Source organism: Pistacia vera, unplaced genomic scaffold (assembly GCF_008641045.1).
Source record: "Pistacia vera cultivar Batoury unplaced genomic scaffold, PisVer_v2 Contig132, whole genome shotgun sequence".
Classification (NCBI taxonomy): domain Eukaryota; kingdom Viridiplantae; phylum Streptophyta; class Magnoliopsida; order Sapindales; family Anacardiaceae; genus Pistacia; species Pistacia vera.
The window spans coordinates 92,949-117,454 of record NW_022195380.1 but is presented as its reverse complement, the minus strand read 5'-3'; the positions used below and the strand labels follow the sequence as shown (position 1 = coordinate 117,454).

The window sequence follows — 24,506 nt, the reverse complement described above, 5'->3', positions numbered from 1 at the left end:
GCTTTGAACTGATCATTTACTGAAAAACACAACGTATTCAACAAAAAAACAGCAATTTTCAGCTCTTCAAAAGCTCTAATCATGAAGCCAACTACATTCTCATGAACCCAGTAAAAGTTTCACCTTTATAACAAAACCACAAGACACAGAAAAGAAAACTAACCTGCTTGAAGCTGAATTCTCACCAAGTGGCAAAGGAAAAAAGAACCCTCCTTTCTCTACTTGGATGCAAGAAAAGAGCATTGAACTCATTGTTGATGAAGTGAATAGGAAACTTAACCAGCTCTAACAAGATAGAGAAAGAGAGATGTGACCATATTTAAAGGCCCGGAGACTTTGAAAAGTCGGTTTGTTGTAGGAAATGGTTTGGCTTCATGTTATTGGCTAGTTGCTGCTATCTACTTTAAGTTGTCCGTATCTCTCTTTTAGGTCGAGTTACTCTCTCTGTCAAGGGCAAATCACATATGTCCTATTGTTTCAAAAATAACAATAATAACCCACGTGGTTAGTATTGCTTTTTTTTTCTATTTTTTATCATGTTAAGTGTAATGTATAATACTTGTTTACTTGTTATTTCAATTTTTAAATAGAAAAAAATATATAATCATATATATAATTAATAGGTTCATGGACATCCCTCTTTGTTTTTTTAGGTATATTATGACAAAATCAACAATGGTATAATTAATACATATTAGAAATGTCATAACTTAATGCCATCTCCAATTCTAAAAGCGTTTTTTATGATTCAATAGATGTGTCAAAACTTGTGTAAAAATGTACGGTTTTTTAAATTGAAACCGTAATTAAATATTAGAATAAACAACGTAAAAAGCATGATTTATATGTTTTCATTATCCCTTTAATACTGTTACAATGTTTCATACTTCTATTATTTCTAAAAATAACATGGAATGCGTTTTCAAATTTCGAAAATATAAATCTAGTTTTTTATTTTCATTTTGCTACCAAATTTTAACAAAAAATGATGAGATTATTATAGATTTTGGTTTAGGTTTGTAATAATACCTCGCCTTCTTAATTTTATAACTAATATTAATCTCGATATTCCAAAATTAGAATATTACATAAATGTAATGTAAAAAGGGGAAATATTGTTAATTTCTGAAGTATAAAATGTAGTAAAGCTTGATCAGGAGTGAAAATGAAATTTTCTTAAACAATCAACCAACCAATATAGATGATAATAAACAAAGGCTACGGGTTTACTCGTTTGGTCTTCGGCTCGCCTTCCTGGAAGTTGGCCCTTTGATATCATTTCAATTTTGGCATTTTGCGCAACAATAATTATAAAAACTACTATTTATCGTACGTCTATCCAATCAAATCTTTCTATTTAATAATCTTTTATCATGTTATCCATAAAATGTCATTACAAGTGAATATATATATTATATATATATATATATATATATATTATATTTTGTTATAATTTCATATGACATTAGGCAGTGCCAATGAAACTAATGTAGGGAATGGACTAATCCGGATCAAAAAGGTGAGATCGAGATTGTAAAGTTTGGAATTTTTAGATTGTTTGACGTCTAATTTAAGCTAAGGCTAGGTTTGGGGAGCTTGATCCTTTGACGTTTGACCGAACCCTCAAGCAATGTATACCTTGACCACTTAAGGTTTAATTCTTAATTTATGATTTTGTTGGGTTGTTTGGTTGGTGAGAAATTGTTAGAAAATGCAGAAAGTTAAAGAGAAAATGAGTGGATACTTCATATGGTTGGGAGTTTGACCATTTGCAAGCATAAAGTGGAGATTGTTTTCAAACTTTCAACAATTTTTTTAAATAATAATAAAATTATTATTAGTGTGTTAGAATTTTTTTTTTTAATTAAGAAATATAAATCAATTCTCCTCGACCATGTTGTAAAGAAATTAAAAAAAAAAAAACTACCCCTAGTGATCGGTGGGGCAATGGGATTTTTTTTATATATTACTCAGAGCTCTGAATTCGATTCCTCTCGATTGCTAATAGAAGTGATCACTGGAGGGTCCTTGGTTGCTAATCAAGATGACCATTAGAGAGTTTACTCGTTCGTTAACTTTAAGCTTCGAGAATTAGTCAGGTGCATGTAAGCTGATTTAACACTCTTGTTCACAAAAAAAAAAAAATCATTATTGTTTTTTCGAACATTTCAAATACATTTATATTGTTATAGAATAAAATCAATCTTAACAATTTGGAAATCCAAATTTTCCAATGTTGAAATTTACCCTAGACACAAATTTTCGTGTAAATTGAACCCTAGGCCAATTGGCCCCATGCCCATATTTGTACTAGTGGGAATTAAAGTTCAATCTACCAGATGAGAGATGCATCTCCTTGTGAGATTATTTGAAACCTAAAGTTAATTTCCCATCATAGAACTAAATTTTGTACGAAGAAATAAATACATTTATACTTTTCTTCTTATATTTTGTAATCAATCTTGGACCCATTTCCTGCAACCAAATTAATTCAAATTCATTCAATAAGTCATTTCCTATTTCATGAGCTCAAAATGTTGATCTCAATGCTGACCTCGAATACGGGATTTATCATATCGAGATCGAAATATTTTTTTAAACAACCTGTCAGGGCTAATTTGTGTGCATTTTGACTAATCACTTATTCAAATTCTTAAATCATGTTTTGAGGGGTAACTAAGTAATAATCAATGTTTTGAGTTGGTTCGAGTAACATTAGAATATTAACACATTATTATATCGGATCTTAGATGATCGAGTGATACAAAATAATAATTCATTTATAAAATCTTTCTCATAAAATCTTATAATATATGTTTATTATAGAAAAATAATAAGTAGTCAATGGAACTCTTCATGTCTAATGTGTTAAAAATTTAAAGATGGGAAACTCATGGAAATAGCCATATTTGAGGGACTAATTTAAAATTTAAGAAAAGTTATTTTCTCAAAATAACCTAGTTTAATCATTCATAGTATAGAATGACAAAATTACCCTTATTCCACGACTTCTTAAAACATATTCTCAACACAATTGCACTCGCCTTGATTAACATATATAGATGTTGACTCCATCCAGTGTGTGTTTACCACAATTTTGAGGTACCAAACACACTAAACATACATTAAACACACACTAATCATGTGACTTGATTATACATTGTCTAGCATTATCTAGCAAGTTGTATTAGAGGGGCAAAATTGTCCATATGGAATTGAATAGCTTACGGGAGAAAGATTTTGGTTAACTTTTAAAATGGTCCTTCAAATAAGGTTATTGTGATTAGTTTCCAGGAATTATCTAAAACTAGGCATTTTTGTAATAACTAGGTCCGGAAGGACTATTTTGGAAAAAATCTAAAACTAGGTTACTTTCAAAATAACGAAGCTAGAAGGCCAAAGGGCGTATTTAAAAACAAATTCCCCGCCGCTCTCTTGAAGCTCCTCTGAACAACTCCAGCTCCACGGCCCTTCGCCACCGTTGCAAGCAACGCCGGAAGTCACCGCCACGCGAGCTCCGTCGAGCTAGGCAGCAATCGCCACCGCCGAGTTGTTTTTGTTACGGTGTAGTCAGTATATTTTTTACTAAACCCTAAACCCGCGCTTTCTTTGTCTTTTTGTTTCCTGGCTGAAGGCTGTTTAGTTGAAGGTTTCTGATTGAAGAAGAGGATGGGGATATTTGAGCCGTATAGAGCTATTGGATACATAACGAGCAGCGTTCCTTTTTCGGTTCAGCGACTTGGCACCGAAACGTTCGTTACCGTTAGCGTTGGAAAGGCTTTTCAAATTTACAATGTATGAACAAATGTTTCTCTTCTTTTTATGCTAATTCTCGCTTTTTTTTTTTTTTTTTTTTTTCATTTTTTTAATTATGCGTTTCGGTTATTTTTGCAGTGCGCTAAGCTCACAATGGTACTAGTTGGTAAGTTGTTAAATTAAGGGAAAATTTGAACAGGCAATTAACAAGTCTCAAAGGCTTCTTTTGAAATTGCCTTTAGTGGTAGGAAAGAGCACTGCTAATAATAGTCCCTAATGTTCTTATTAAAGGTCCTCAATTACCGAAGAAGATTAGGGCACTTGCTTCATATCGTGATTACACATTTGCAGCATATGGTAATGACATTGCTGTTGTCAAGCGTGCTCATCAGGTACCTATACTCACTTAAACTCATTCGTTTTTGTTTTATATTTTCATTATTGTGCCTGAATTTCGTCTCTAGTACTAAAGGGAAAAAATGTTGATGGTTTGCCAGCTAGCCACTTGGAGTAGACACAATGCCAAGGTTAACATGCTACTGTTATTTGGAGAACATATTCTAAGTGTTGATGTTGATGGTAATATGTTCATATGGGGATTTAAAGGAATTGAGCAGAATCTTGCACCCCTTGGGCACATTAAGCTAGATGACAAGTTTACTCCTACCTGTCTAATGCATCCAGATACTTACCTAAACAAGGTAACTTTTATAGCATTATTGTCATGAATATACGGCGGTAGACTATCCATTTTTACCATTCGGAAGTATGTGACAGGTATTACTAGGTAGTCAGGAAGGTACATTGCAGCTTTGGAACATTAGCACAAAGAAAAAACTTTATGAGTTCAAGGGATGGGAATCATCTATCTCTAGTTGTGTTTCATCACCGGCTCTTGATGTTGTTGCGGTTGGTTGTTCTGATGGGAAAATTCATGTTCACAACATTCGTTTTGATGAAGAGTTGGTTACATTTGTACATTCTACAAGAGGCTCTGTTACTGCCTTGTCATTCAGCACAGGTAAGAGCCCAGGCTTGTGGTTTATACTCTTAATCAAGTACTACTATTGTTGTTAGCTATTGAAGGTACCATGGTGCACTCTGGAGCTGAATTTTCTAGTTTATTGTTCACAAGAATCATTCACCTTTATTTTTCTTCAAAAATTGATCGAGAGTTCATGGCTCATCAAGCCAGCTGTCCAAAATGTTAAATTTCATTTTAGGATGATTAGCTGATGATAGTGTGAGAATTATAATACAGTTGTTTTTTTATTGTGTTGCTTATTCAGTTGCCAGGCAGCTATTGTAAGCTGAAGCTCTTGTTCCTCACGTAATATACATAATCAAGTTCTACTTTATTGATTTTGTGAATGCATAGACATCTGAATTCTGAGTTGTGGTTGTGAAATATATATTTATGGTTGTAGTTATAGTGTTGTAGATTAATTCTGCTTTCTTTCGTTACTCATTTGTTGTGAGCTTTGTTTCTTGAATTAATGCTCATATATTCCTAGTTTTTAAGTCTTTTTTATTTTTAATTATGAAGAAATTAAGCATTTATGCTAATGGTTATCTTCCGTTCTTAGATGGACAACCTCTTCTAGCGTCAGGAGGTTCATCTGGTGTCATAAGCATATGGAATCTTGAGAAAAGAAAGCTCCAATCAGTTGTAAGAGAGGCTCATGATAATTCAATTGTTTCATTGCACTTTTTTGCTAATGAGCCTGTGCTAATGAGCTCGTCAGCAGACAATTCAATCAAAGTAAGATGAACTTCTTTCTTTTTTCAATTTTTTTTATGAATTTCATGAAGTATAGTATATAATTTTGTGATAATCTGATTCATTGACAAATTATTGATTTTTTGTTAATGTTCATTGAATTAGACATGCATTTTGACATATTAACTTTTGTAGATGTGGATTTTTGACACAAGTGATGGAGATCCTCGTCTATTACGCTTTCGAAGTGGGCATAGTGCTCCTCCACTTTGCATCAGGTAATGATGCTACCCCCTGTTGATCTTAGGTGACTATAATATCAACATATAACATGATTGAAATTTTCTTCTTATATCAGTTTATATCCATGCGAGTCTTTGTTCTTTTTGTGATATGCTCTTGTAAGATTTCAGTTTCACGACATTCTTACAACTGTGTCCCTTATTCTTTTGTACCCTGTTATAATGTTATTTATTTTAAGGTTTGATAAATTTTAGGGTTTTATTTATGGCTTAGAAGCAAGAAAGATTATATTAATCAAAATAAGATACAGTAATTTTTTTAAGGAATTGGAGTCCTAGACAACATCTTTTTTGGTTCTGAATTCTGCTTATGACAGGTATTATGCTAATGGGAGACATATTTTATCAGCTGGTCAGGATCGTGCGTTTCGCCTATTCTCTGTCATTCAGGTTTTACTCCACTCATGGATAGAATAAGGATAATTTTAGGAGCTCTATCTCCTATTCTTTTTAAATTTGATCTTTGCAATTTGGTTATTTTGTTTGCTATTCATTCACTTAGTTATGTGTTGTGATCAGGATCAACAAAGTCGGGAGCTTTCACAACGACATGTATCCAAACGAGCCAAGAAACTCAGGATGAAGGTATGAATGAGATGGCTAATACCTTTCACAGTAATTTGAGGCGACACTAGTATGTAAAATTAATCAGCAAATCTACCTATTGTAATTTGTGAATAATGTGTTATTAGTTCATTCCAGTTGTATTTGTAGTTTTATCATGCCCATCAGCAATGTCTAATCCCTTGATAATTGTATGTGAGTCTATGTGACTTTTTTGACTAATGACATTGTTGAGGCTTAAGGTTATGTCCTTATTATCTAAATTGCCGTACAGTTAGTTTTCTATGTAATTATTGTTAATCAACTACTTGGTGTCTTATTTTCCTAATTTTCAGGAAGAAGAGATAAAACTGAAGCCTGTTATTGCATTTGATTGTGGTAAGATCTTTCTCTTACTGTTCTTGAAAAAATTAGTGTTCAATAAATAATTATTGTCCAAAAGTTTTTGTAGTCCACTCTTTTTAGTTATGATATCTCATTATTGTTATTACTATTATTGTTGTTATGCTTTTATAAGAATCAAATAGGGAGTTAAGAGATTTATTAACATGAAATAGGGGTATAAAATAAGTGAAGAAGCTCCACAGCATCCCTGTGCTATCTGGGATATGCAAAGTTTGAACCATTCCAATAGATAAGAATTGAGACGATCCTGTAGAAAAATAATCAGCCTAACAGCCCTCCTAAATTTAAGTGAATGCATTATTCTGGTCAACCATGTCAGTTCTTATTTTTATTTTTTCATAGTTTGTCGCTTCTATCCTAATGAAGAATAAAGAGATAAGATTGGAGTCTGTGCAAGCAGTTGCCCAAATGACTACAATGAAAGCAATCTGTGATTATAATTTGTTAGTTTGTTTCTGTCTTTAAATTGAACTTATTCTGCTTCTTTGTCTTTGACCCAAAAAAAATCTGCCTTAGCTGAAATTAGGGAGCGAGATTGGTGCAATGTGGTTACATGCCATATGGATACTGCACAAGCATATGTTTGGAGGCTTCAAAACTTCGTTCTTGGTGAGCACATTTTGAGGCCATGCCCAGAAAATCCGGCACCTGTTAAGGTTAGAGTTGTTTTATTTATTTTTTTTTTTAATTTCTTATCTCTCTCATTTTCTCATTCTTTGGTTAGGTAAAATTTCTAAAAGATTCTTGAAACCCTGTTGTTGCTAAGTGTGTTTGATGAATTAGGAGTCTATCTTCTTTTGAAATTTCATACTTTTCCGAATATTTCAATATGAGAAATAAATTGGACCTTGACATACTACTTGATTTATCAGTAGTTTTTAGATATAATCTGCTGGCAAAAAAAGTAGGTCCCTGGAATCTGAAAAAAGTGTAAAATCATTCTGAATGCATCATTTCATAATATTTTACATGGATTGGTGTTGATGACCTTTTTGTTAATCTGGTAATAGGCATGTGCTATTAGTGCATGTGGTAATTTTGCTGTTCTGGGGACAGCTGGTGGTTGGATTGAGCGATTTAACCTTCAATCAGGAATCAGCCGAGGCAGCTACCTGGACATGTCAGAAAGAAAAAGCTGTGCCCATAATGGGGAAGTGGTTGGGGTTGCTTGTGATTCAACAAATACTCTATTGATCAGTGCTGGATATCATGGAGATATAAAGGTCTGTATTTTTTATCTTAAAATTATGCTCTGCTTATTTTAGCATGTATGATTCACTTGTGTGTGTCTGTAACGGTGTGCATGTATTAACCTTATACTATGTCAAAAATTAAATTTTGATGCGTCTTATTTTGGATTTTGTCTTACTGATAATTGAGCACTTTGACATAAATTGATTACATTACTATGCCCAAACAATTTTTGATTGCCTTAATCATGATACTAACCCTTCCACATGATGTTATATATAGTGACAAAAAGTATTTATGGATTTCTGGGTTGTAGCCACCTGTTCCTGATTCGCCTCGATTCTGTATTTTGTGAAAATTAATATAGCTGCTATTGAGGTCCATATATGTGTTTGTTTTTCGGTTAAATATTTCCAGCATGAAGCTCTCTTGCTCAAAAGGACAAAGTTTTCGTGGAAAGTTCATCTCTCTAAGGTTTTGCTCTTCAGGTTTGGGATTTCAAAAGACGTGAAGTAAAATCCAGATGGGAAATTGGCTGTTCTGTGGTTAAGATTGTTTTCCATCGAATTAATGGTAATATTTCTAAATTAGTTATTTAATTTGATGATCTCTCTCTCTCACACACATATACATGTGTGCGGCATACACCTTGTTTTCTCACCTCTAACTCATTTTGTGATGGTCATTGGATCATGTCGTAATAAAGCTCATTTTTAAATAATGTCTCAGGTCTTTTGGCTACTGTAGCAGATGATCTAGTTATCCGTTTGTTTGATGTTGTGGCATTAAGAATGGTTCGTAAATTTGAAGGTCATACCGATCGGGTTACAGATTTGTGTTTTAGCGAGGATGGAAAGTGGCTTTTGTCATCTAGTATGGATGGGACTCTTAGAATTTGGGATGTCATCTTGGCAAGACAAATAGATGCAGTACATGTCAGTGTGTCCATCACAGCATTGTCTCTTTCACCTAATATGGATGTTTTAGCAACTACCCATGTTGATCAGAATGGGGTCTACCTATGGTAAGTCTTCAGCTGTATATATGCTGCACCTTTGGTGTTGTTATTGTGTGTCTCTGAAATTGTTTAGAGTTTTACTTTGTTTTAACTGAAAGGCACATGAGCGATAAGCTTTTCGACAATGAGTGGTTGCAATGTCCTCTAATATCAAGAATTCGAACCATATTTCCTACATGGGGGATAATAAATAATTTCATATTGCTTTAATTATTTTCTCTATATAGGTTCTAGTCTAAAGGTTGTACATGTTCTTTTATCTAAAATCTGACTAGTTATGAACTTGACTGAAATTTGGATATGCGAATCTGAAAGATATTTTTTTTCCCTTAATATCCAAATTTTAACTTCTAAATTTTTTTGTTTTCACAAAATTCTAAAGATCTGGCATACAGTGATTTTATCAATTCAGATCGTTATAATCTTTGTGCAGCCTACTTATATTGTTGGACTAAATTTGATAGTTGGTAATTTTTCAGGGTAAATCAGTGTATGTTCTCCGGACCATCAAATGTTGATTCTTATGCTAGTGGGAAGGAAATTGTGAGCGTTAAAATGCCATCTGTTTCTTCAGTCGAAGGTTCTGAAGACAAGCATTCTACTAACCTTGTTGTAGACTGCACAGAATCTAAAGACACTTCTGTTTCTTCAACTTTCAATCAGCAGATCCCTGATTTAGTTACTCTGTCACTGTTGCCTAAAAGCCAATGGCAAAGTTTGATCAATTTGGATATTATAAAGGTCACTATCTACTCTACCCTTTTATTTTTATATTTTAACCCATTAACCTTTACACTATTCATTTCCATTTTAAACTTCTTAACCTTAGTTCACAATATTTATAGTTTACTCTTTTCCAGATTTGTTTGGTTTATGACTTTGTTTGTTGCTTTCTGCATGATGAATCCGAACAACTTTCAGGCTCGGAATAAACCAATCGAGCCTCCTAAGAAACCTGAGAAGGCTCCATTCTTCTTGCCTTCAATTCCATCTCTTTCTGGCGAGATATCCTTTAAGCCTAGTGAGTCCACGAAGGATGAAGATACAGAAAATGACAAAGAGGAAAGCAAAAGGAAATCAGATTTGCCACCATCACAGTTTCTGCAACTTCTTCAGTCTTCTGCAGATATGAAAAATTGTGAGCGTGCTATATCTCATATAAAATCATTTTTCAATGCATTGTCAAATATCTCTATGAAATGTTCTAGTGTCTGACATTTGTTTACTTTAAACATGTTGCAGTTTCATTATTTACCGATTATATGAAAAGTTTATCCCCTTCAACTTTGGATATGGAACTCCGGATGCTTCAGATTATAGATGATGACGATGAAGAACTTGATAAAAGACCTGAGTTTATTTCAATTGAACTGCTTCTGGACTATTTTATGCATGAGATTTCCTGCAGGAACAATTTTGAGTTTATACAAGCTGTTATCAGGTTGTTTCTGAAGGTATTGACTCGCTTTTCTCATGTCAACTACTTATCTAAAAACCATTTTCATTATTGACTTATAAAACCATGTTGATTCTGGGAAAAAATTATAATCTCTTCTACATTTTTTTGTTCAGATACATGGTGAGACAATACGATGCCACTCCAAATTACAGGATAAAGCAAGAGAGCTTCTCGAAGTTCAATCTGCAGTATGGGAGAGAATAGACAAGCTGTTCCAAAGTGCTAGATGCATGGTCAGTTTCCTCAGTAATTCACAATTTTAGTCAACCTGAGGTATCGGCTTTTATTCTGCAATTTCCAACTCGAATCGAGTCATTTCTCGTGCATCCAATTATACCATAGTCGCAATTTTATTTTATTTTTATTTTTTTTTTGTATTTAGGCTTTTTAGTTTTGGGTGATGCTCTTTTGTCCTATCGAGCTTGTATCTTATTTTTGCTATAAAGCTAGCTTGTCGAAGTTCAATCCGCAGTATGGGAGAGAATAGACAAGCTGTTCCAAAGTGCTAGATGCATGGTCAGTTTCCTCAGTAATTCACAATTTTAGTCATCCTGAGGTATCGGCTTTTATTCTGCAATTTCCTACTCGAATCGAGTCATTTCTCATGCATCCAATTATACCATAGTCGCAATTTTTTTTTGTATTTAGGCTTTTTAGTGTTGGGTGAGGCTCTTTTGTCGTATCGAGCTTGTATCTTATTTTTGCTATAAAGCTGGAAATTTTGGTCATGGTGAGACTAGGGACTTAATTTTAATGTTTATATGTTATTCGAAATCATCTGATTTTTGTAACCAATTTTATAATATTAGGTGAAAAATGTGGCTCTGAACCCTTGCTCTCACGGCACAAGCAATGGCCATAAATTAGAAATGTTTGTGATAGCAATTTAGATTTGTTTATGGCATTCTTAAATATAGAGAATAAAATATATTTGCTTTAATTTGTAATATTTAGAATTTTTTTTTTTTTTTAATCAAAGTTTTTGAATCAGTTTACACATATCTCGATTAATAATTGAAGCATGATTTTAAAACCCGACCCGACTTGGTCGATTCAATCGGAAATCGATGATCGAGCGGGTCGGTTTGACTAAAAAACTGGAATTAGCAAATGACCCAGTTTGAATCGCAATTGGATTGGCTTTTTATTGCGAACGGTCGATTCAATCGGTTCAACCGAATGATTGAACCCTTTTTTTAATTATTTTTTATGTTATGTTGATTTTAGAATGATGTCATCATGTTGGCATCAACACGACAACATCACGATTTGATTGGTCAACCTGGTGACATGATTAGGTCACTCCCGAGGTTGGGTTTTAAATCTTTGCCTTGGGGGAAACTAACCCATCAACCTACCTAGAAGTTATTTGTTACCAACATAGAATATACTAATTACAATTGGCTTAGCAATTGAGTTTGCTAATGAAAGCCAATCAGCCAAATGGTCAATTAAAAGTAATTATATATATACAAATTTATCGTATAAATTAATTATTTATTTTAATAATTTTGTTTAAAAAAATAAATTTAGAAAATGATATAGAAGACATTCACAAATTTGGAAATCCAAAATTCACATTTTTGTTTTTATTTTTTGATTTCATTTCAAAATAATACAACAAATTATTATAAATATAATATTCAAATGTTTGATTTTATTTTTTATTTCATGTCAAAATAATTTCACAAATTAATACTAAGAACTGTGAGATGATAAATGAGCTACGAACTGACATTCTGACAATATTACTATACTTACAAAATTTGTTCATATAAACGTACCATAAATTTTAGTTTATGCAATTAATTTATAAAGGTCCAATTTCTTTCTTTTAAAAAAATAATGGATTGAACTTGACCAATTGACCCGGGTGAAATTGTTGGCCGGATTTAATAGGAATGGGTAATAACGAATCTTCTAGAGAACCCGAGGCTTTTCGGGTTTTTCCGGTAAGAAAGCCGGTTATTCCCTTGTTTTTTTTTTTTTTCGTGAAGAGCAAGGCAATAAAGCTCCCGCCCATCTATTTATTCATCCTTTGACGCCATTAAACAAAACAAATGACCAGCAATTTACAAAGCTTTGGTTTCAGGCTTTCGATATTCTGGGAGAACTGCTTCTGCTACACTACAAAACATCATAATGGTAAGTTTTCCTAGTTATATATTTCTATATACTAGATTCTCTTCTTCTTTTCTTGGTAATTTAGTTTGATGTGATTCGCTGGCTCTCTGCAATCTTAGCTTAACCCTAGAATTCTTTACAAAAATTAGCACCCACCCGTTTTGTTTCTCTCTTTTGATTTAGCGTTAGGAATCGCTGTGTGGGATGGAAAGTACACAAGTGAATTTTTGCAAATTCTTTTTCTTTGCGTTGGTAAAAAGGTGTGGTTGGCTGGATATTTTGTTGATTGTTTGCAATTACATTGTGTTTGTGAGCAGGAATCTCCAATGGTGATAGGGGCAGCTGTGGCAGCTGCTGCTATGGGTGGAAGATACTTTCTTACTGCATGGCAAGCATTCAGAACTCGCCCTGCAGTTCCTCATCTTAGAAGATTTTACCATGGTGGCTTTGAAATGGTCATGTCCAGGAGGGAGGCTGCTTTAATTCTTGGAGTCAGGTAATCTCCATTGTAAAATAATTGGTAACACTTTTTATATCTAGAACCCTCACCACTGGAAATAAGTCCTATCCTGACACACAACAGGCGCCATAAAACTCTCTAGTGATGCATCTCGATCTTGAATCTTGATGGTTAAGAAAGCTTGATTAATTCAAGTTTTGGTGCTTTAAGGTAGTTGTTAATGTTCATATAGTCACATTTTTCTTAATGAATTTCTATTCCATATTTCTGGGTATATTTCTTGCAGGGAGAGAGCTGTCATGGACAAGATAAAGGAAGCTCATAGGAGAGTAATGATGGCAAATCACCCGGACGCCGGGGGCAGCCACTATCTTGCATCCAAGATCAATGAAGCCAAGGATGTATTAACAGGGAGAACAAAGGGGAGTAACTCAGCCTTTTAGATGACATAATTGAGGAACCAATTGATAAAAATGTGGATTGAGATTTAGGGCTTCGTTTGGTTCAAAAAAAAAGTTGAATTAGACAGGTATTACGATACAGAATTTATAAATTAATAAAATACCTCCTATGTTTATTTATTTACAAACACCTCCTATAGATGTCTTATGCCACAATTGAGAACATTCATTATGAATTAATGTAGGGGGGTTTTAGAGTACGAGTAATGCTACAGCCACCGACGATAGTGCATCGAATTTGTACACCGAATAACGTGGCAAAATCTTGACCGTTGATTAATATTAAGTTAAAATTAATCAATGATCAGGATTTTGTCATATCATTCGGTGTACTACCATCGGTAGGTGTGCATACGAGCCGAGCCGAGTAGTGGTCGGCTCGAGCTTGGCTCGATGAGATAAGGCGGGAGCTTGAGCTCGAGCACGGCTCGGCAAATTAATTACAGGACTTGAGCTCGACTCGGCTTGACTCGTTAAGTTTCGAGCCTAGTCGAGCCCAGCCAAGCTTGAGCTCGAGCCAAGTTCGTTTGAAGCTTTTTCCCAGCAAAACAAAGCACAGCTTCTTCTTCTTCTCCTTATTCTTTCATTTTCCCAAAACTACCGCTCATCAACGTCAATTACCTTTACGACTTCTCATCCTGGAGCCATTTTCCCAAGATTTACTTTGTTTTGAAAAGTTGAATATAGCTTTACTAAGAGTCATTCTACCATAATGGCTCTGTTTTGAAATATTAATAGGATTAACTTTACCCTTACTCCAGGATCCGTCAGAATTCAATATAAATGCATGCAAATATCTTAGAAATTTTCTTGTAACTCCGCAAAAATTCTTGTAACTCTTGGTGTTGCGGGTGCTGGGGCAGCCATCATCTCGGGCATAGATCTTAAATTCAAAAAATAAATTGCCAGATTTTGTCTGTGATTATATGTTGGGGTTCAGGCAACAGAGGTTTCTTAACTGAAAGAAAAAGTTTTAGAATTGGGATGCTACAAAACAAATAAGACACATAAAGGACTTTGCACACGTGTAAATTTTTGGCTGGTGATTAGTTCATTTGGTGAAGGTAACAACTACCTTATGTTAAAGTTTCTTATTTGTTTTGTCTCTGTAATTTGTGAACTTTTATTTGGTAATCACGAGAACATGACAACGTAAAGATAAAATTCTGCGTCGTATGAATTAGTCCATGTCAGTTTATTGCAGATACAACGTCAATAAATATTGATATCTCAACAACACATTTGATCAGCATCAGCCTTAAATATGAGTAACTTTGGAGAGCAAAAGTGAAAGCAAACGTATATTTATTGAACATATGGATAATAAGGGGCTCAGATGACCAATATCTTTCATAAACATAGTTCAATTTATAATCTAAAAATATTCCAAAAGCTATAATGTGAAAAGAAACAGACATAATTTGAGAGTATAACCCATATGGTGGAATTCAAAGTTGACCACAGGGTCAGCATATTAAATTTTTATGTCTGCTCCGATTTTCCCTTGTGATGAGGTTGATCAAATTATCAAATAATCAGAAACTTTGGACAAAATAGCCACCGAGGAACAAATTTTTCAGACCATCTTCCTTCATCAACACCCTTGTTCAACATCCTGTGCACATGTAAAACATCCCAAATCATTGAAATTTGCATACAACAAACAAATTATATTCAATTTTCAGAAATAGTAACACATTACTGCCTAACCCAACAACCACAAAGTATGTTCAAATAGTAACTAACTTCTCATAAAAAGTTCAACAGAGTGAAATAGAAGAAACATAGTGAAATATGTAACAAGTGATTGCACCAATTCACTCATCTTCAGATAAGATGGCAAAACACAAACAGTTAAATCAGTACAAGGTTCTGTAATAGATGTTCTAAAAATCAATCATATCCTTCAAATCCAAAATCACCCAGTCTAAATTTCAACAATTTAATAAAGAAAAGCAGCAAAGTTAACGAGGAAAATATTCCATGGAGTGTTTTATGACATCTAGACCTGCCTTGACAGCGAAAACAGTTTTATTTTAGGCAGTAGCTGAACAAACATGTGATATTGTTCAAAGAGCTAACAAGAATTGCGTATTATCCTAATTAAGCATAGCAATCGGGGGTACTGAAAATGACATTCTGCAAAGCACTTTGTCTACAGATTGAAATAAATGCACACCAACCTTTGCGCATAAATATTACAACATAAGCATGAATGAGAGTATGCTAGATGGTGACTGTTAACCTCAACTTATATGTTATGCTGAAGGCTGATAGTGTGGGTTTATGTAGTCTGCCAAAATGATTTCGCATTATAAATAGCCTAAGACACTGTGGATCTGCATAAAAACAAGCCACAACAGGGCTCTAATCGTAACGAGTATGCTAAAGTGATTCATGCAACTTTTTCCATCTTACTATGCTACGGCTCCACGCCATCAAACCTTTAAGATGTTTGGTACATAAAGTGATTCATCCAACTTTGACTTGTTAACTTTCATGTTTTTTTAGTTTTATTCAAGCACATTATTAACTTTTATCAAAAGCCCATCATAACCATCAAAACTCTTCTCTCAGAGGCATTTCATCAAACACATAACAAGTTCTCTGCAAACTTCTAAAAATTAACGCAACTCATGACCCAGCTTCCAATTTCCAAATATCTAGCAAAGTCAACATAAATCCACGAAGAATTCGTAACTAAAGAGAGATGAAAACAAAGAAATTTGTAATCAACTTAAACAAGTTTAAAGAATGAGACTCACGGCAAGAGACAACTTTGGGTGTCAAGAAGCAGGAAAATGTACCTTGTGGCAGCAGGGAAGTGAAGAACGGAAGACGATGGTGGACAGTAGTAGCTGAAGCTGGTCGCTGGTCGGTAGTAGTTGAATGAAGGCTGGATGAAGGCTGGACAATGGTGGTCTCACATCTTGCGCTGTGTTTTGGAGGTGAATAGCTGAATGTCTGTTTTCGGCCGAATGAATGACTTGATTTCAGATTTTAGGACAAATATTAACACAACTCGATCTCACGAGCTCTCCTGCTCGAATGACGTCTCCAGTTCGTCGAACAGCCTGCGAACAGTTCGAGTCGAGCCTGAAAAGCTCGACAGTTTTCACGAGCTTGAAGTTTGAGCTCGAACTTGAGAACTACTCGTTCTCCGACGAGTCGAGCCCGAGCTCATCACCAGTCGAATCCGAGTAGCTCACGAGCTACTCGGTTCGACTGCACCCCTAACCGTCGGTGGCACGAGCTACTCGGTTCGACTGCACCCCTAACCGTCGGTGGCTGTATTATTTTCCTTTAGAGTACATGACAGAAATTCATTAGGGTGTAAGAAGTGTTTATGTAGTTAAATTAATATTTTTATCTATGATTGTTAAATGTAATACAAGCAAATATATAGTTGTTCTTCAAAGTTGTGATTAAATTGTATTACTATGTGCACCATACAATAGTTTTAAACACTATTATTAACGTGATATTATTTTATTGGATCGTCGGTAATCTTTTATAAAATTTTTGGGTTCGTTTGGTTTGTTATTTTGGATAGGGTGATTATTACGAGGTAAAATTTAAAATTTAACAAACAAAAAAAAACCTCCTAGGTTTGGTAATTTAATTAAACATCCCAATATATAAAAAATTTGTAAAATGACAAAAACACCCCCACCCACCTACAGTGCCAGATTCCGGCCACCACCGTTGAAATCTGGTTAGAATCTAGTGTTATGACGTAGAACGATCGGATATGGCCACACATGCGTAGATCTAGGCTTTTCTGGCCAGATTGACAATCAGTTATGGCCGTCAATGGTCGCAAAAGGCCAGATTTAGCCGTCAGCGACGACCATTTCTTTGGCCGTTAGGCCTTTTCTGACCAAATCGGCGAATTACCCGCTAGTTTTAGTCATTTGTAGGCCGTTGTGACAGATTCCGACTAGCATCGACGGTGATTGCTGGAATTTGACAACTATGGGTGGGTGGGGGTGTTTTTGTTAATTTTTAAACTTTTTAAAGGGTATTTAGGAAATTAATAAACTTAAGGGGACTAAAAGTAATTAAAACAATATAATAGTATTTTCTAAATAATTAAACAAATAAATATTTTGGAAATAGGATTGGGAATATGGTATGAAATAATAAATCAAACACACTCTTCAATATCGAACATAGGTACCTAAAAATTTATAAATAAATTCAATTAACCGTCATTTGTGAGGCAAGTTTATTGGTTAATTGTGCAATGCAAATGGAAAATGCCCATTAGAGTTGAAGATTATAGGATTCAACGGGACTTCATATTCGAACTAAGGTTGACGAAGCAAGTTCATGATTTATGGATTATAAGGAAAAGAAAAGTAGAAATTTCCAAGAAATAAGCAAAATGTTGTGAAGTAGTACCTAAAACTTTCCAATAAAGAAAAGCCATGGAAAAGATTTTGTAGGTCCCCAATGCTTTGTGAAAAAAACATTCACCTCCCAGAAGTTAGCTGATTGATCCAATGCAGTAAATAAGCAAAGCGGAAAGAAACAAAATGTTGTGCAATAGTAGTAGCAGGTGCTATCTTCTGAATCCCATTAACAAAACCACCTCGTTTAGTAGCCAACGCCGTAGCAGAATCGGAATCGGAATCAGAAGCATTGCGTCTCAGTCTCACAAGAAGATTGTGATGGAGAAAAACGACGAGGCTTTCAAATTCCTGACCAAAAACCCATACATCCCCCCTCCTTGGGCCTCCCATCTGAGCCCTATCCCCTCTCACACCTTCTCTCTTGGCCACGTAAGCTTCTTCATCTTCATCATCATCAGTGTTTTTATTCAATTGTTTTTGGTTATTTTTTACTTTTTAGTTGATTATAATGAAATTTATCAATTGGGGTTGTTTTGTAAGTTTTACAAATTGAAGTGATGTTTGTTCTCAGCTTCCTACTCCCATTCACAAATGGAACCTCCCCATTTTGCCCAATAACACTGAGGTCTGGTTGAAGGTAAGTTTTTATTTATTTAATTTTCTCTCTGTGTAGTGGTTTATGGCTTGATAGACTTGAACATGATTGGCTAAATAGAGATATAGAAATTCAAATACATTCGAGACTGTAGTTCTGATACTATGTGAGGAAACTGTTTGGTGGAAAAGCTTAAGTTATCATGTAAGGGCGCAACGTTAATATGTTTAGTCTAATATTGATAAATTTTGCAAAATGTTGGAGTTATTGACCGATTTAAGGGAGGTTTTTGACGATTTTCAGTATTGTAGCTCTAATACTGTGTTAAAGAAACCGTTTGACCGAAAAGCTTAACTTATTAGGTAAGGATCTCACAATGATATTTGAGTCTTAACATTTATTAATTTTACAAATGTTAAGAGTTTTTTACCATTTTAGAGAGGTTTATGACCATTTTATTGTTTTAGTTTTGATATCATTATGGGTGAATCTTGGAGCTAGTGGAGTCTGAGTGTATTTGGGTCAAACCTGAGGTAATTTTTTTAATGATATTACAGCGTGATGACCTTTCGGGCATGCAATTGAGTGGTAACAAAGTGAGGAAATTAGAGTTTTTGTTGGCAGATGCGGTGGCACAAGGTGCTGACTGTATTATTACCATTGGAGGTATTCAAAGCAATCACTGTCGTGCTACTGCTGTTGCTGCCAAGTATCTCAATCTTGACTGTTATCTAATTCTTCGCACCTCAAAGGTTAATATCTTTCAACTCTTTCTTTATTTTAGGTTTTCTTGTATCATACTTTTTTAGAACAAGATGTTTGTTGAAAAAATGTGGTATAAAATAAATTTGCAGGTCCTTGTGGACCAAGATCCTGGATTGACAGGCAATCTACTTGTTGAGCGTTTAGTTGGAGCTCATATTGAACTTATCTCGAAAGAAGAATATGGAAAAATCGGTAGTGTGGTATGTCTATTGCTTTTCTTACAGCCATCTGCATTTTAGTTCATGTCTTGTTATTTATTACTATTGCATTCATCTCTGGGTGGCTTATTGACGTACTCTATATGCTTCAAATGCTAATGTCACCATCTTAAGTTTATGCTATTATATTTTTAAAGAAAAAATGCATTAGTGTGCGTATACTATAATTATTAGGCTGGAAAGAGTCTAATTGAATTAGGAACATGTAGCAATTTTGATGTAGGAGATTTCATTTTCAGATGCTCCTTTAACGCTTTTACTTTTTGTGTGGATTTTGAGTGGCATAACTGGTGGAACTGGTTTCAAGTTGTCATTCTGAAATTGTTGGGATAGGGGTAATATTGATTGATTTATTGGAAGGGTTTTTTCTATAAACTGCATTTTGCCAACTATCTCCATTGTATTTCTGGGTCCTTTTTTCGATATTATTAATAGCTTTTGATTGCAAATATTGCTACATAACCTTACTACTTTTCGATATCAGACACTTACCAATATTTTAAAAGAAAAGTTGATGAAGGAAGGGAGAAGGCCGTATGTTATTCCTGTTGGTGGATCAAACTCGTTAGGAACCTGGTGAGATGAGTCATTAGTGGCTTATCCTTTATCATCCATTTATTCTTGCAATTAAATCATTTGCTTTGTTGCTATAAATTGGTCAACATTCTAAGTGTTTATTATTCGTTCAGGGGCTATATTGAAGCAATTACAGAGTTAGAGCAGCAGCTTCAGACAGGGACTGGAAAATTAAAATTTGATGATATCGTTGTAGCATGTGGCAGGTTCTGCTCTGCTTGTTAAATATTATAAGCTATATGCATGCTTTTCCCCCTTATCCTCTTTGAACTGTTCCTCTTTGCTTTGACTTTAGTATAATACTTTAGCATTACAATCAGCAGGGATATTATTTCAACAAGGAAAAAAAAAACATTTAGGATTGAACAAATTGTGGACATTACCACCACCCTCTTCTAATTTTGCAGCCAACATTTAATAACTAATTGAGCACTGAAAATTGTTAGGTTGTTGTAAATTAATCTTTACACTTCAGAAGTGGAGTGATGGAATTTTGTTCATTTTGAGCTGTATTTGAAATTTTTCTTCAGCCTTGGCTAGCCACTCGACACTGAACATTCCTTATAAGTTTGTCCCATAGACAGAGGAGTGGCAAGGTGTCATGGTTTTCCCTTATTTTAATGTACAAACACCCCAATAGAGCCTAAGATGAAAAATGTGAGACAGGGTTGAAAATTGTCAATATAATTGACATATAGAGGCGATAAACTTGTTTCAAATTATTTTTGAATTGGTGAGTGCCTCTTGCTTTTGATGGTTATCAATCAGTGGTTTTTGCTGGTTGATTTCAGTGGCCTTTTAGTGTTTTCAATCTTTAAGTTGAACGTGCCATGTATTATAAAAGTTGCTAAAAATGAAATCTCACTCAAGATATTCATTATCAGTGCTTATTGCCTTAGCATTTAGCAAGCAGATTTTAGTGCTGTAGGATAAAATGACTTTCAAGCCTTATGAATGGAAAGCTGAACTCCTGAAAGTGAAATCTCACTCAAGATATTAATTTTCAGTGCTTATTGCCTTAGCTAGCAGATTTTAGTGCCGCAGGATAAAATGACTTTACAAGCCTTATGAATGGAAAGCTAGAACTCCATGAGTACTTTCTCAATTATAAAAGTAATTTTCTATTTCATGGCTTTGCCTGTATTAATCTATTGTTGCCTATAAGTCTTTATAATTGGCTTAGACCGAGCACTTTCCTGAAGTTGATTTTTTTCTTTTTCAATGCTTCTTAATTTCCAGTGGAGGCACAATTGCTGGTCTGTCGTTGGGGTCATGGCTGGGAACATTGAAGGCAAAGGTATGTTTTCATTAAACAAATTTATGGGTTTAATACCTTCTGCCATCTTTGTTTTTGGCATTTAACTTTGCTACTCTCTGGGTTTGCTTGTCATACATCTCCCTTGTGGTTGAAGCATAGCTGTGAAACATGTAAACAGTAGCCCATAAAAATAAAACAAAAAGGGGATTGCCAGAGCTTAAATATTTGTCTTACAAGGATTAAAATATACAAGTTAGAAAAGGAAAAAACTGAGTTACTATATATGGGCTTGGTGAATTAGTATTTTGGTGTTCTATACCTTATGCTGAAATACAGGGACCAATATTTCATGAAAAGAACAACAGGCCAAATCACTAGGGGTAATATGAAGTTTACTACAGATGTATACCTGCTACTCTCTATATATCAATTACTTTATTTGTGTGTTCTGTTTTCTATGTAGGTTCATGCGTTTGCTGTTTGTGACGACCCCGATTACTTCTACGACTTTACTCAAGGTCTACTCGATGGGCTCAATGCAGGTGTTAACTCCCGTGATATTGTTAATGTTCTAAATGTAAGTTTATAGCCAAAATGCTTTTCTGTAGACATATATTGCACTTGATTTTTGGCGTTCTATACCTTAGCTACTGGTCCTCTGGTTCCACCATATTGACATTATGTATCAGAGTCAATTAATGATTCTGTCTCCAATATCTAGCTTCTAATCGGGAAAAACCCTCTGTTCTTCTCTCTCTGCTTATAGCTTTAAGATTAAACTTGCCAAAACTAGCTATTATGTGTACCTTTGAGGATTTGAACTGTGTTCAATTGATGAGACCTCTAATAATGATCATGTTCCTTGAACATTTAAATAAAAAGTTAATCGTTCTCAATTCTTGTATTCCCACAGGCTAAAGGTCTGGGCTATGCAATCAACACTTCTGAGGAGCTTAATTTTGTCAAGGAAATTGCTGCAGCCACCGGTGTTGTTCTTGATCCCGTTTACAGGTACTATCTTATTCTGTGACTATTACTAATAAGAGCTCAGCTCTCATTAGGTGTTTGTGTGCGCTCATTGTGTGTGTTCTTCTTTTATTGGGTGAGGAACTTTAGTAACTGATATCAGAACTGTTAAAAGACAAATATAATTCTATGTCCTCCAAAGGGTAACCATATTTTGCTCATAGCTTGCCTAACTTGCTCTTATAATGAAGTTGCAGTAACGGCTGAATCCTTCTAATCATGTACGGTGAAACTCAATGTTGAGTTGATTGTTTGAGTTTGCAAAATGGATCTTGTTCTGTCACTCCATTGTAGCTATCACCATTTAATAGTTTCCTAGGCCACAGGTTGTCCCCCAAACTATGAAAGTGTAGTTTCAAAGTCCTAATTGTATCATAACTATTCTTGAAATCAATTTTAACCAGAAAAAGAGTAGTTAATCATTCATGGATGTCCGCAACGATATTTAAGAAGTACTGAACAATGGCATCGTAGAATTGCCCGGTAGTCACAGTTTAGTCACCAATGTTCTTCGTTTACAATTTTACATGACATGAAATGCTGTTACAAATTATGACCAATGTTCCTCTCGATTGAACGCTACATGAAACTTTTATTTCATTCTTTGGTTCACTTGATCTTCTCTTCTGGTTGTAAAATTTAATTATTTCTGGTGGTCATTGCTTTTAGTGGGAAAGCTGCTTATGGAATGTTGAAAGACATGGCTGAGAATCCAAAGAAGTGGGAAGGGAGAAAGATCCTTTTTATACACACAGGAGGGCTTCTGGGTTTGTTTGATAAAGTTGATCAAATGGCTCCTCTGGTCAAGAATTGGAATCGGATGGATGTACATGAGTCTGTTCCTCGACAAGACGGTGTCGGAAAAATGTTCTAGGGCAAAACAGAAGCGTACTTTTTCCATTGAAATTGTATTGGAAACATTCTCAATCCCTTACGCTTGAAATGTAAAAAAATAAAAAAACTTACCCAAACTTTGTGTTTGATATTAATAATTCAGGCTGTATCTAACAACTAAATTATTTTTGGGCGAAACTAAAAATTGATCCGATAATTATTTATACAATATTATAATTGAAATTATATCAATAAAGTGAAATAATAAGATGATCTTATTGCGTGTAAGTAATTTTTTTTTTTTTTTAACAAGTATATTTTTTAAGTCTATAAAAGATTTAAATAATCGTAAATAATGAGGTCGTTTCATATAAATATCTAAGCTCGGAAGATGTTTCCTCTCATGACGAGAGCGGCCGGCTAACATGAGCTGAATCAAAGTCAATTATTAAATTATGTTTTGCCGACAGAACGCGGCGTGGAGAACTGACGTTGACTGATAGGACCTAGAGGACCCCAATCATATTTTGCCACGTGTGTAATAAGTTAAATAATTTTGATCTATATAGTAGTATAGTGACGTTCTATCCATCGGTATCATGACTCGTGGGCTCCATTTTTATAATTTGAAGATAATTTGTAGAAATTCGTAAAAATACCCACTTTTGGTTGTATTATTCTATAGTGTTTTATCATAAATATAATATTATACATATGTTATTTTTATATAATATTTTTATACAATATTATATAATAAAATATATTAAATAAAAAAATTTAATTTTTTATTTTATTATATTTTTTTTATTATTATATTGTCTAAAAATATATATATATATATATATATAGAGTATTACTCATCATAAAATTACAGTTCAAATATCCGGTTTTCATTTAAATGATGGAATGTATTGACATGATTAATGTTCCACGTTATTATTAGAGTGGCAACTTTATCTATCAAGTTTTTCAATTATTTGAGTACAAGTAACGTTTGGTCATAGCTCAATCATACAATGTCTCCCATAACGGGTTTGTTATTGATCAACTTATAAAATAAGTTTTGTTTATCTGAATCTGGTTTATCAATTTATAAACTAATCAATCATAAATTATCACATCAAAAATTATGAAAAAAAAAACTATAAATTTAGTATTATTGTTATAATAATATTATCAAAAGTTGAGTTATAAACAATAGAGTCATTTGTGGACTAACTATGTCATATTCTCTACCGAAGAATGTTTTCTCTCTAAATAAGAAGAGAATTCCGATTTGAAAAAGGGGTCCGTTTGGTACACAATTTTTCAGTGTTTTATTCTCTATTCCATCTAAAATATGTTTATTCTTTTATTCTCAAAATATTATTCTATATTATTCAATTTTAAAAAAAAACTCTAAATTTGTTAATTTAACTA

General features: G+C 34.1%; 3 protein-coding genes across 6 annotated transcripts; all 3 read left to right on the top strand.

The window, feature by feature from the left end:
- Positions 1-3,414: 3,414 nt before the first annotated feature.
- On the top strand, positions 3,415-11,048 carry LOC116122144 (U3 small nucleolar RNA-associated protein 21 homolog). 4 transcript variants are annotated; one of them, XM_031408052.1, is made up of 19 exons: positions 3,415-3,795; positions 3,895-3,922; positions 4,048-4,148; positions 4,254-4,457; positions 4,534-4,777; positions 5,343-5,518; positions 5,672-5,754; positions 6,096-6,168; positions 6,298-6,363; positions 6,678-6,720; positions 7,264-7,403; positions 7,758-7,970; positions 8,427-8,511; positions 8,668-8,962; positions 9,436-9,697; positions 9,878-10,094; positions 10,199-10,410; positions 10,529-10,592; positions 10,876-11,048. In XM_031408052.1, the coding sequence occupies exons 1-19, from the start codon at positions 3,670-3,672 to the stop codon at positions 10,959-10,961; spliced, it is 2,718 nt and encodes a 905-aa protein (XP_031263912.1). In that variant the 5' UTR covers positions 3,415-3,669; the 3' UTR covers positions 10,962-11,048. The 4 variants fall into 4 exon arrangements, with proteins under 4 accessions (XP_031263912.1, XP_031263911.1, XP_031263909.1 ...); XM_031408051.1 differs by having other exon boundaries at positions 10,529-10,648; positions 10,932-11,048; XM_031408049.1 differs by having other exon boundaries at positions 10,529-10,688; positions 10,798-11,018.
- A 1,375-nt stretch (positions 11,049-12,423) lies between these two features.
- LOC116122145 (mitochondrial import inner membrane translocase subunit TIM14-3-like) lies at positions 12,424-14,602 on the top strand. Its single transcript, XM_031408053.1, has 4 exons — positions 12,424-12,560; positions 12,857-13,035; positions 13,286-13,490; positions 13,601-14,602. The coding sequence occupies exons 1-3, from the start codon at positions 12,558-12,560 to the stop codon at positions 13,440-13,442; spliced, it is 339 nt and encodes a 112-aa protein (XP_031263913.1). The 5' UTR covers positions 12,424-12,557; the 3' UTR covers positions 13,443-13,490; positions 13,601-14,602.
- A 3,331-nt stretch (positions 14,603-17,933) lies between these two features.
- On the top strand, positions 17,934-23,284 carry LOC116122168 (bifunctional D-cysteine desulfhydrase/1-aminocyclopropane-1-carboxylate deaminase, mitochondrial). Its single transcript, XM_031408074.1, has 10 exons — positions 17,934-18,244; positions 18,387-18,452; positions 18,968-19,162; positions 19,265-19,375; positions 19,878-19,969; positions 20,083-20,175; positions 21,209-21,266; positions 21,691-21,804; positions 22,141-22,238; positions 22,923-23,284. The coding sequence occupies exons 1-10, from the start codon at positions 17,999-18,001 to the stop codon at positions 23,125-23,127; spliced, it is 1,278 nt and encodes a 425-aa protein (XP_031263934.1). The 5' UTR covers positions 17,934-17,998; the 3' UTR covers positions 23,128-23,284.
- The last annotated feature ends 1,222 nt before the right edge of the window (positions 23,285-24,506 follow it).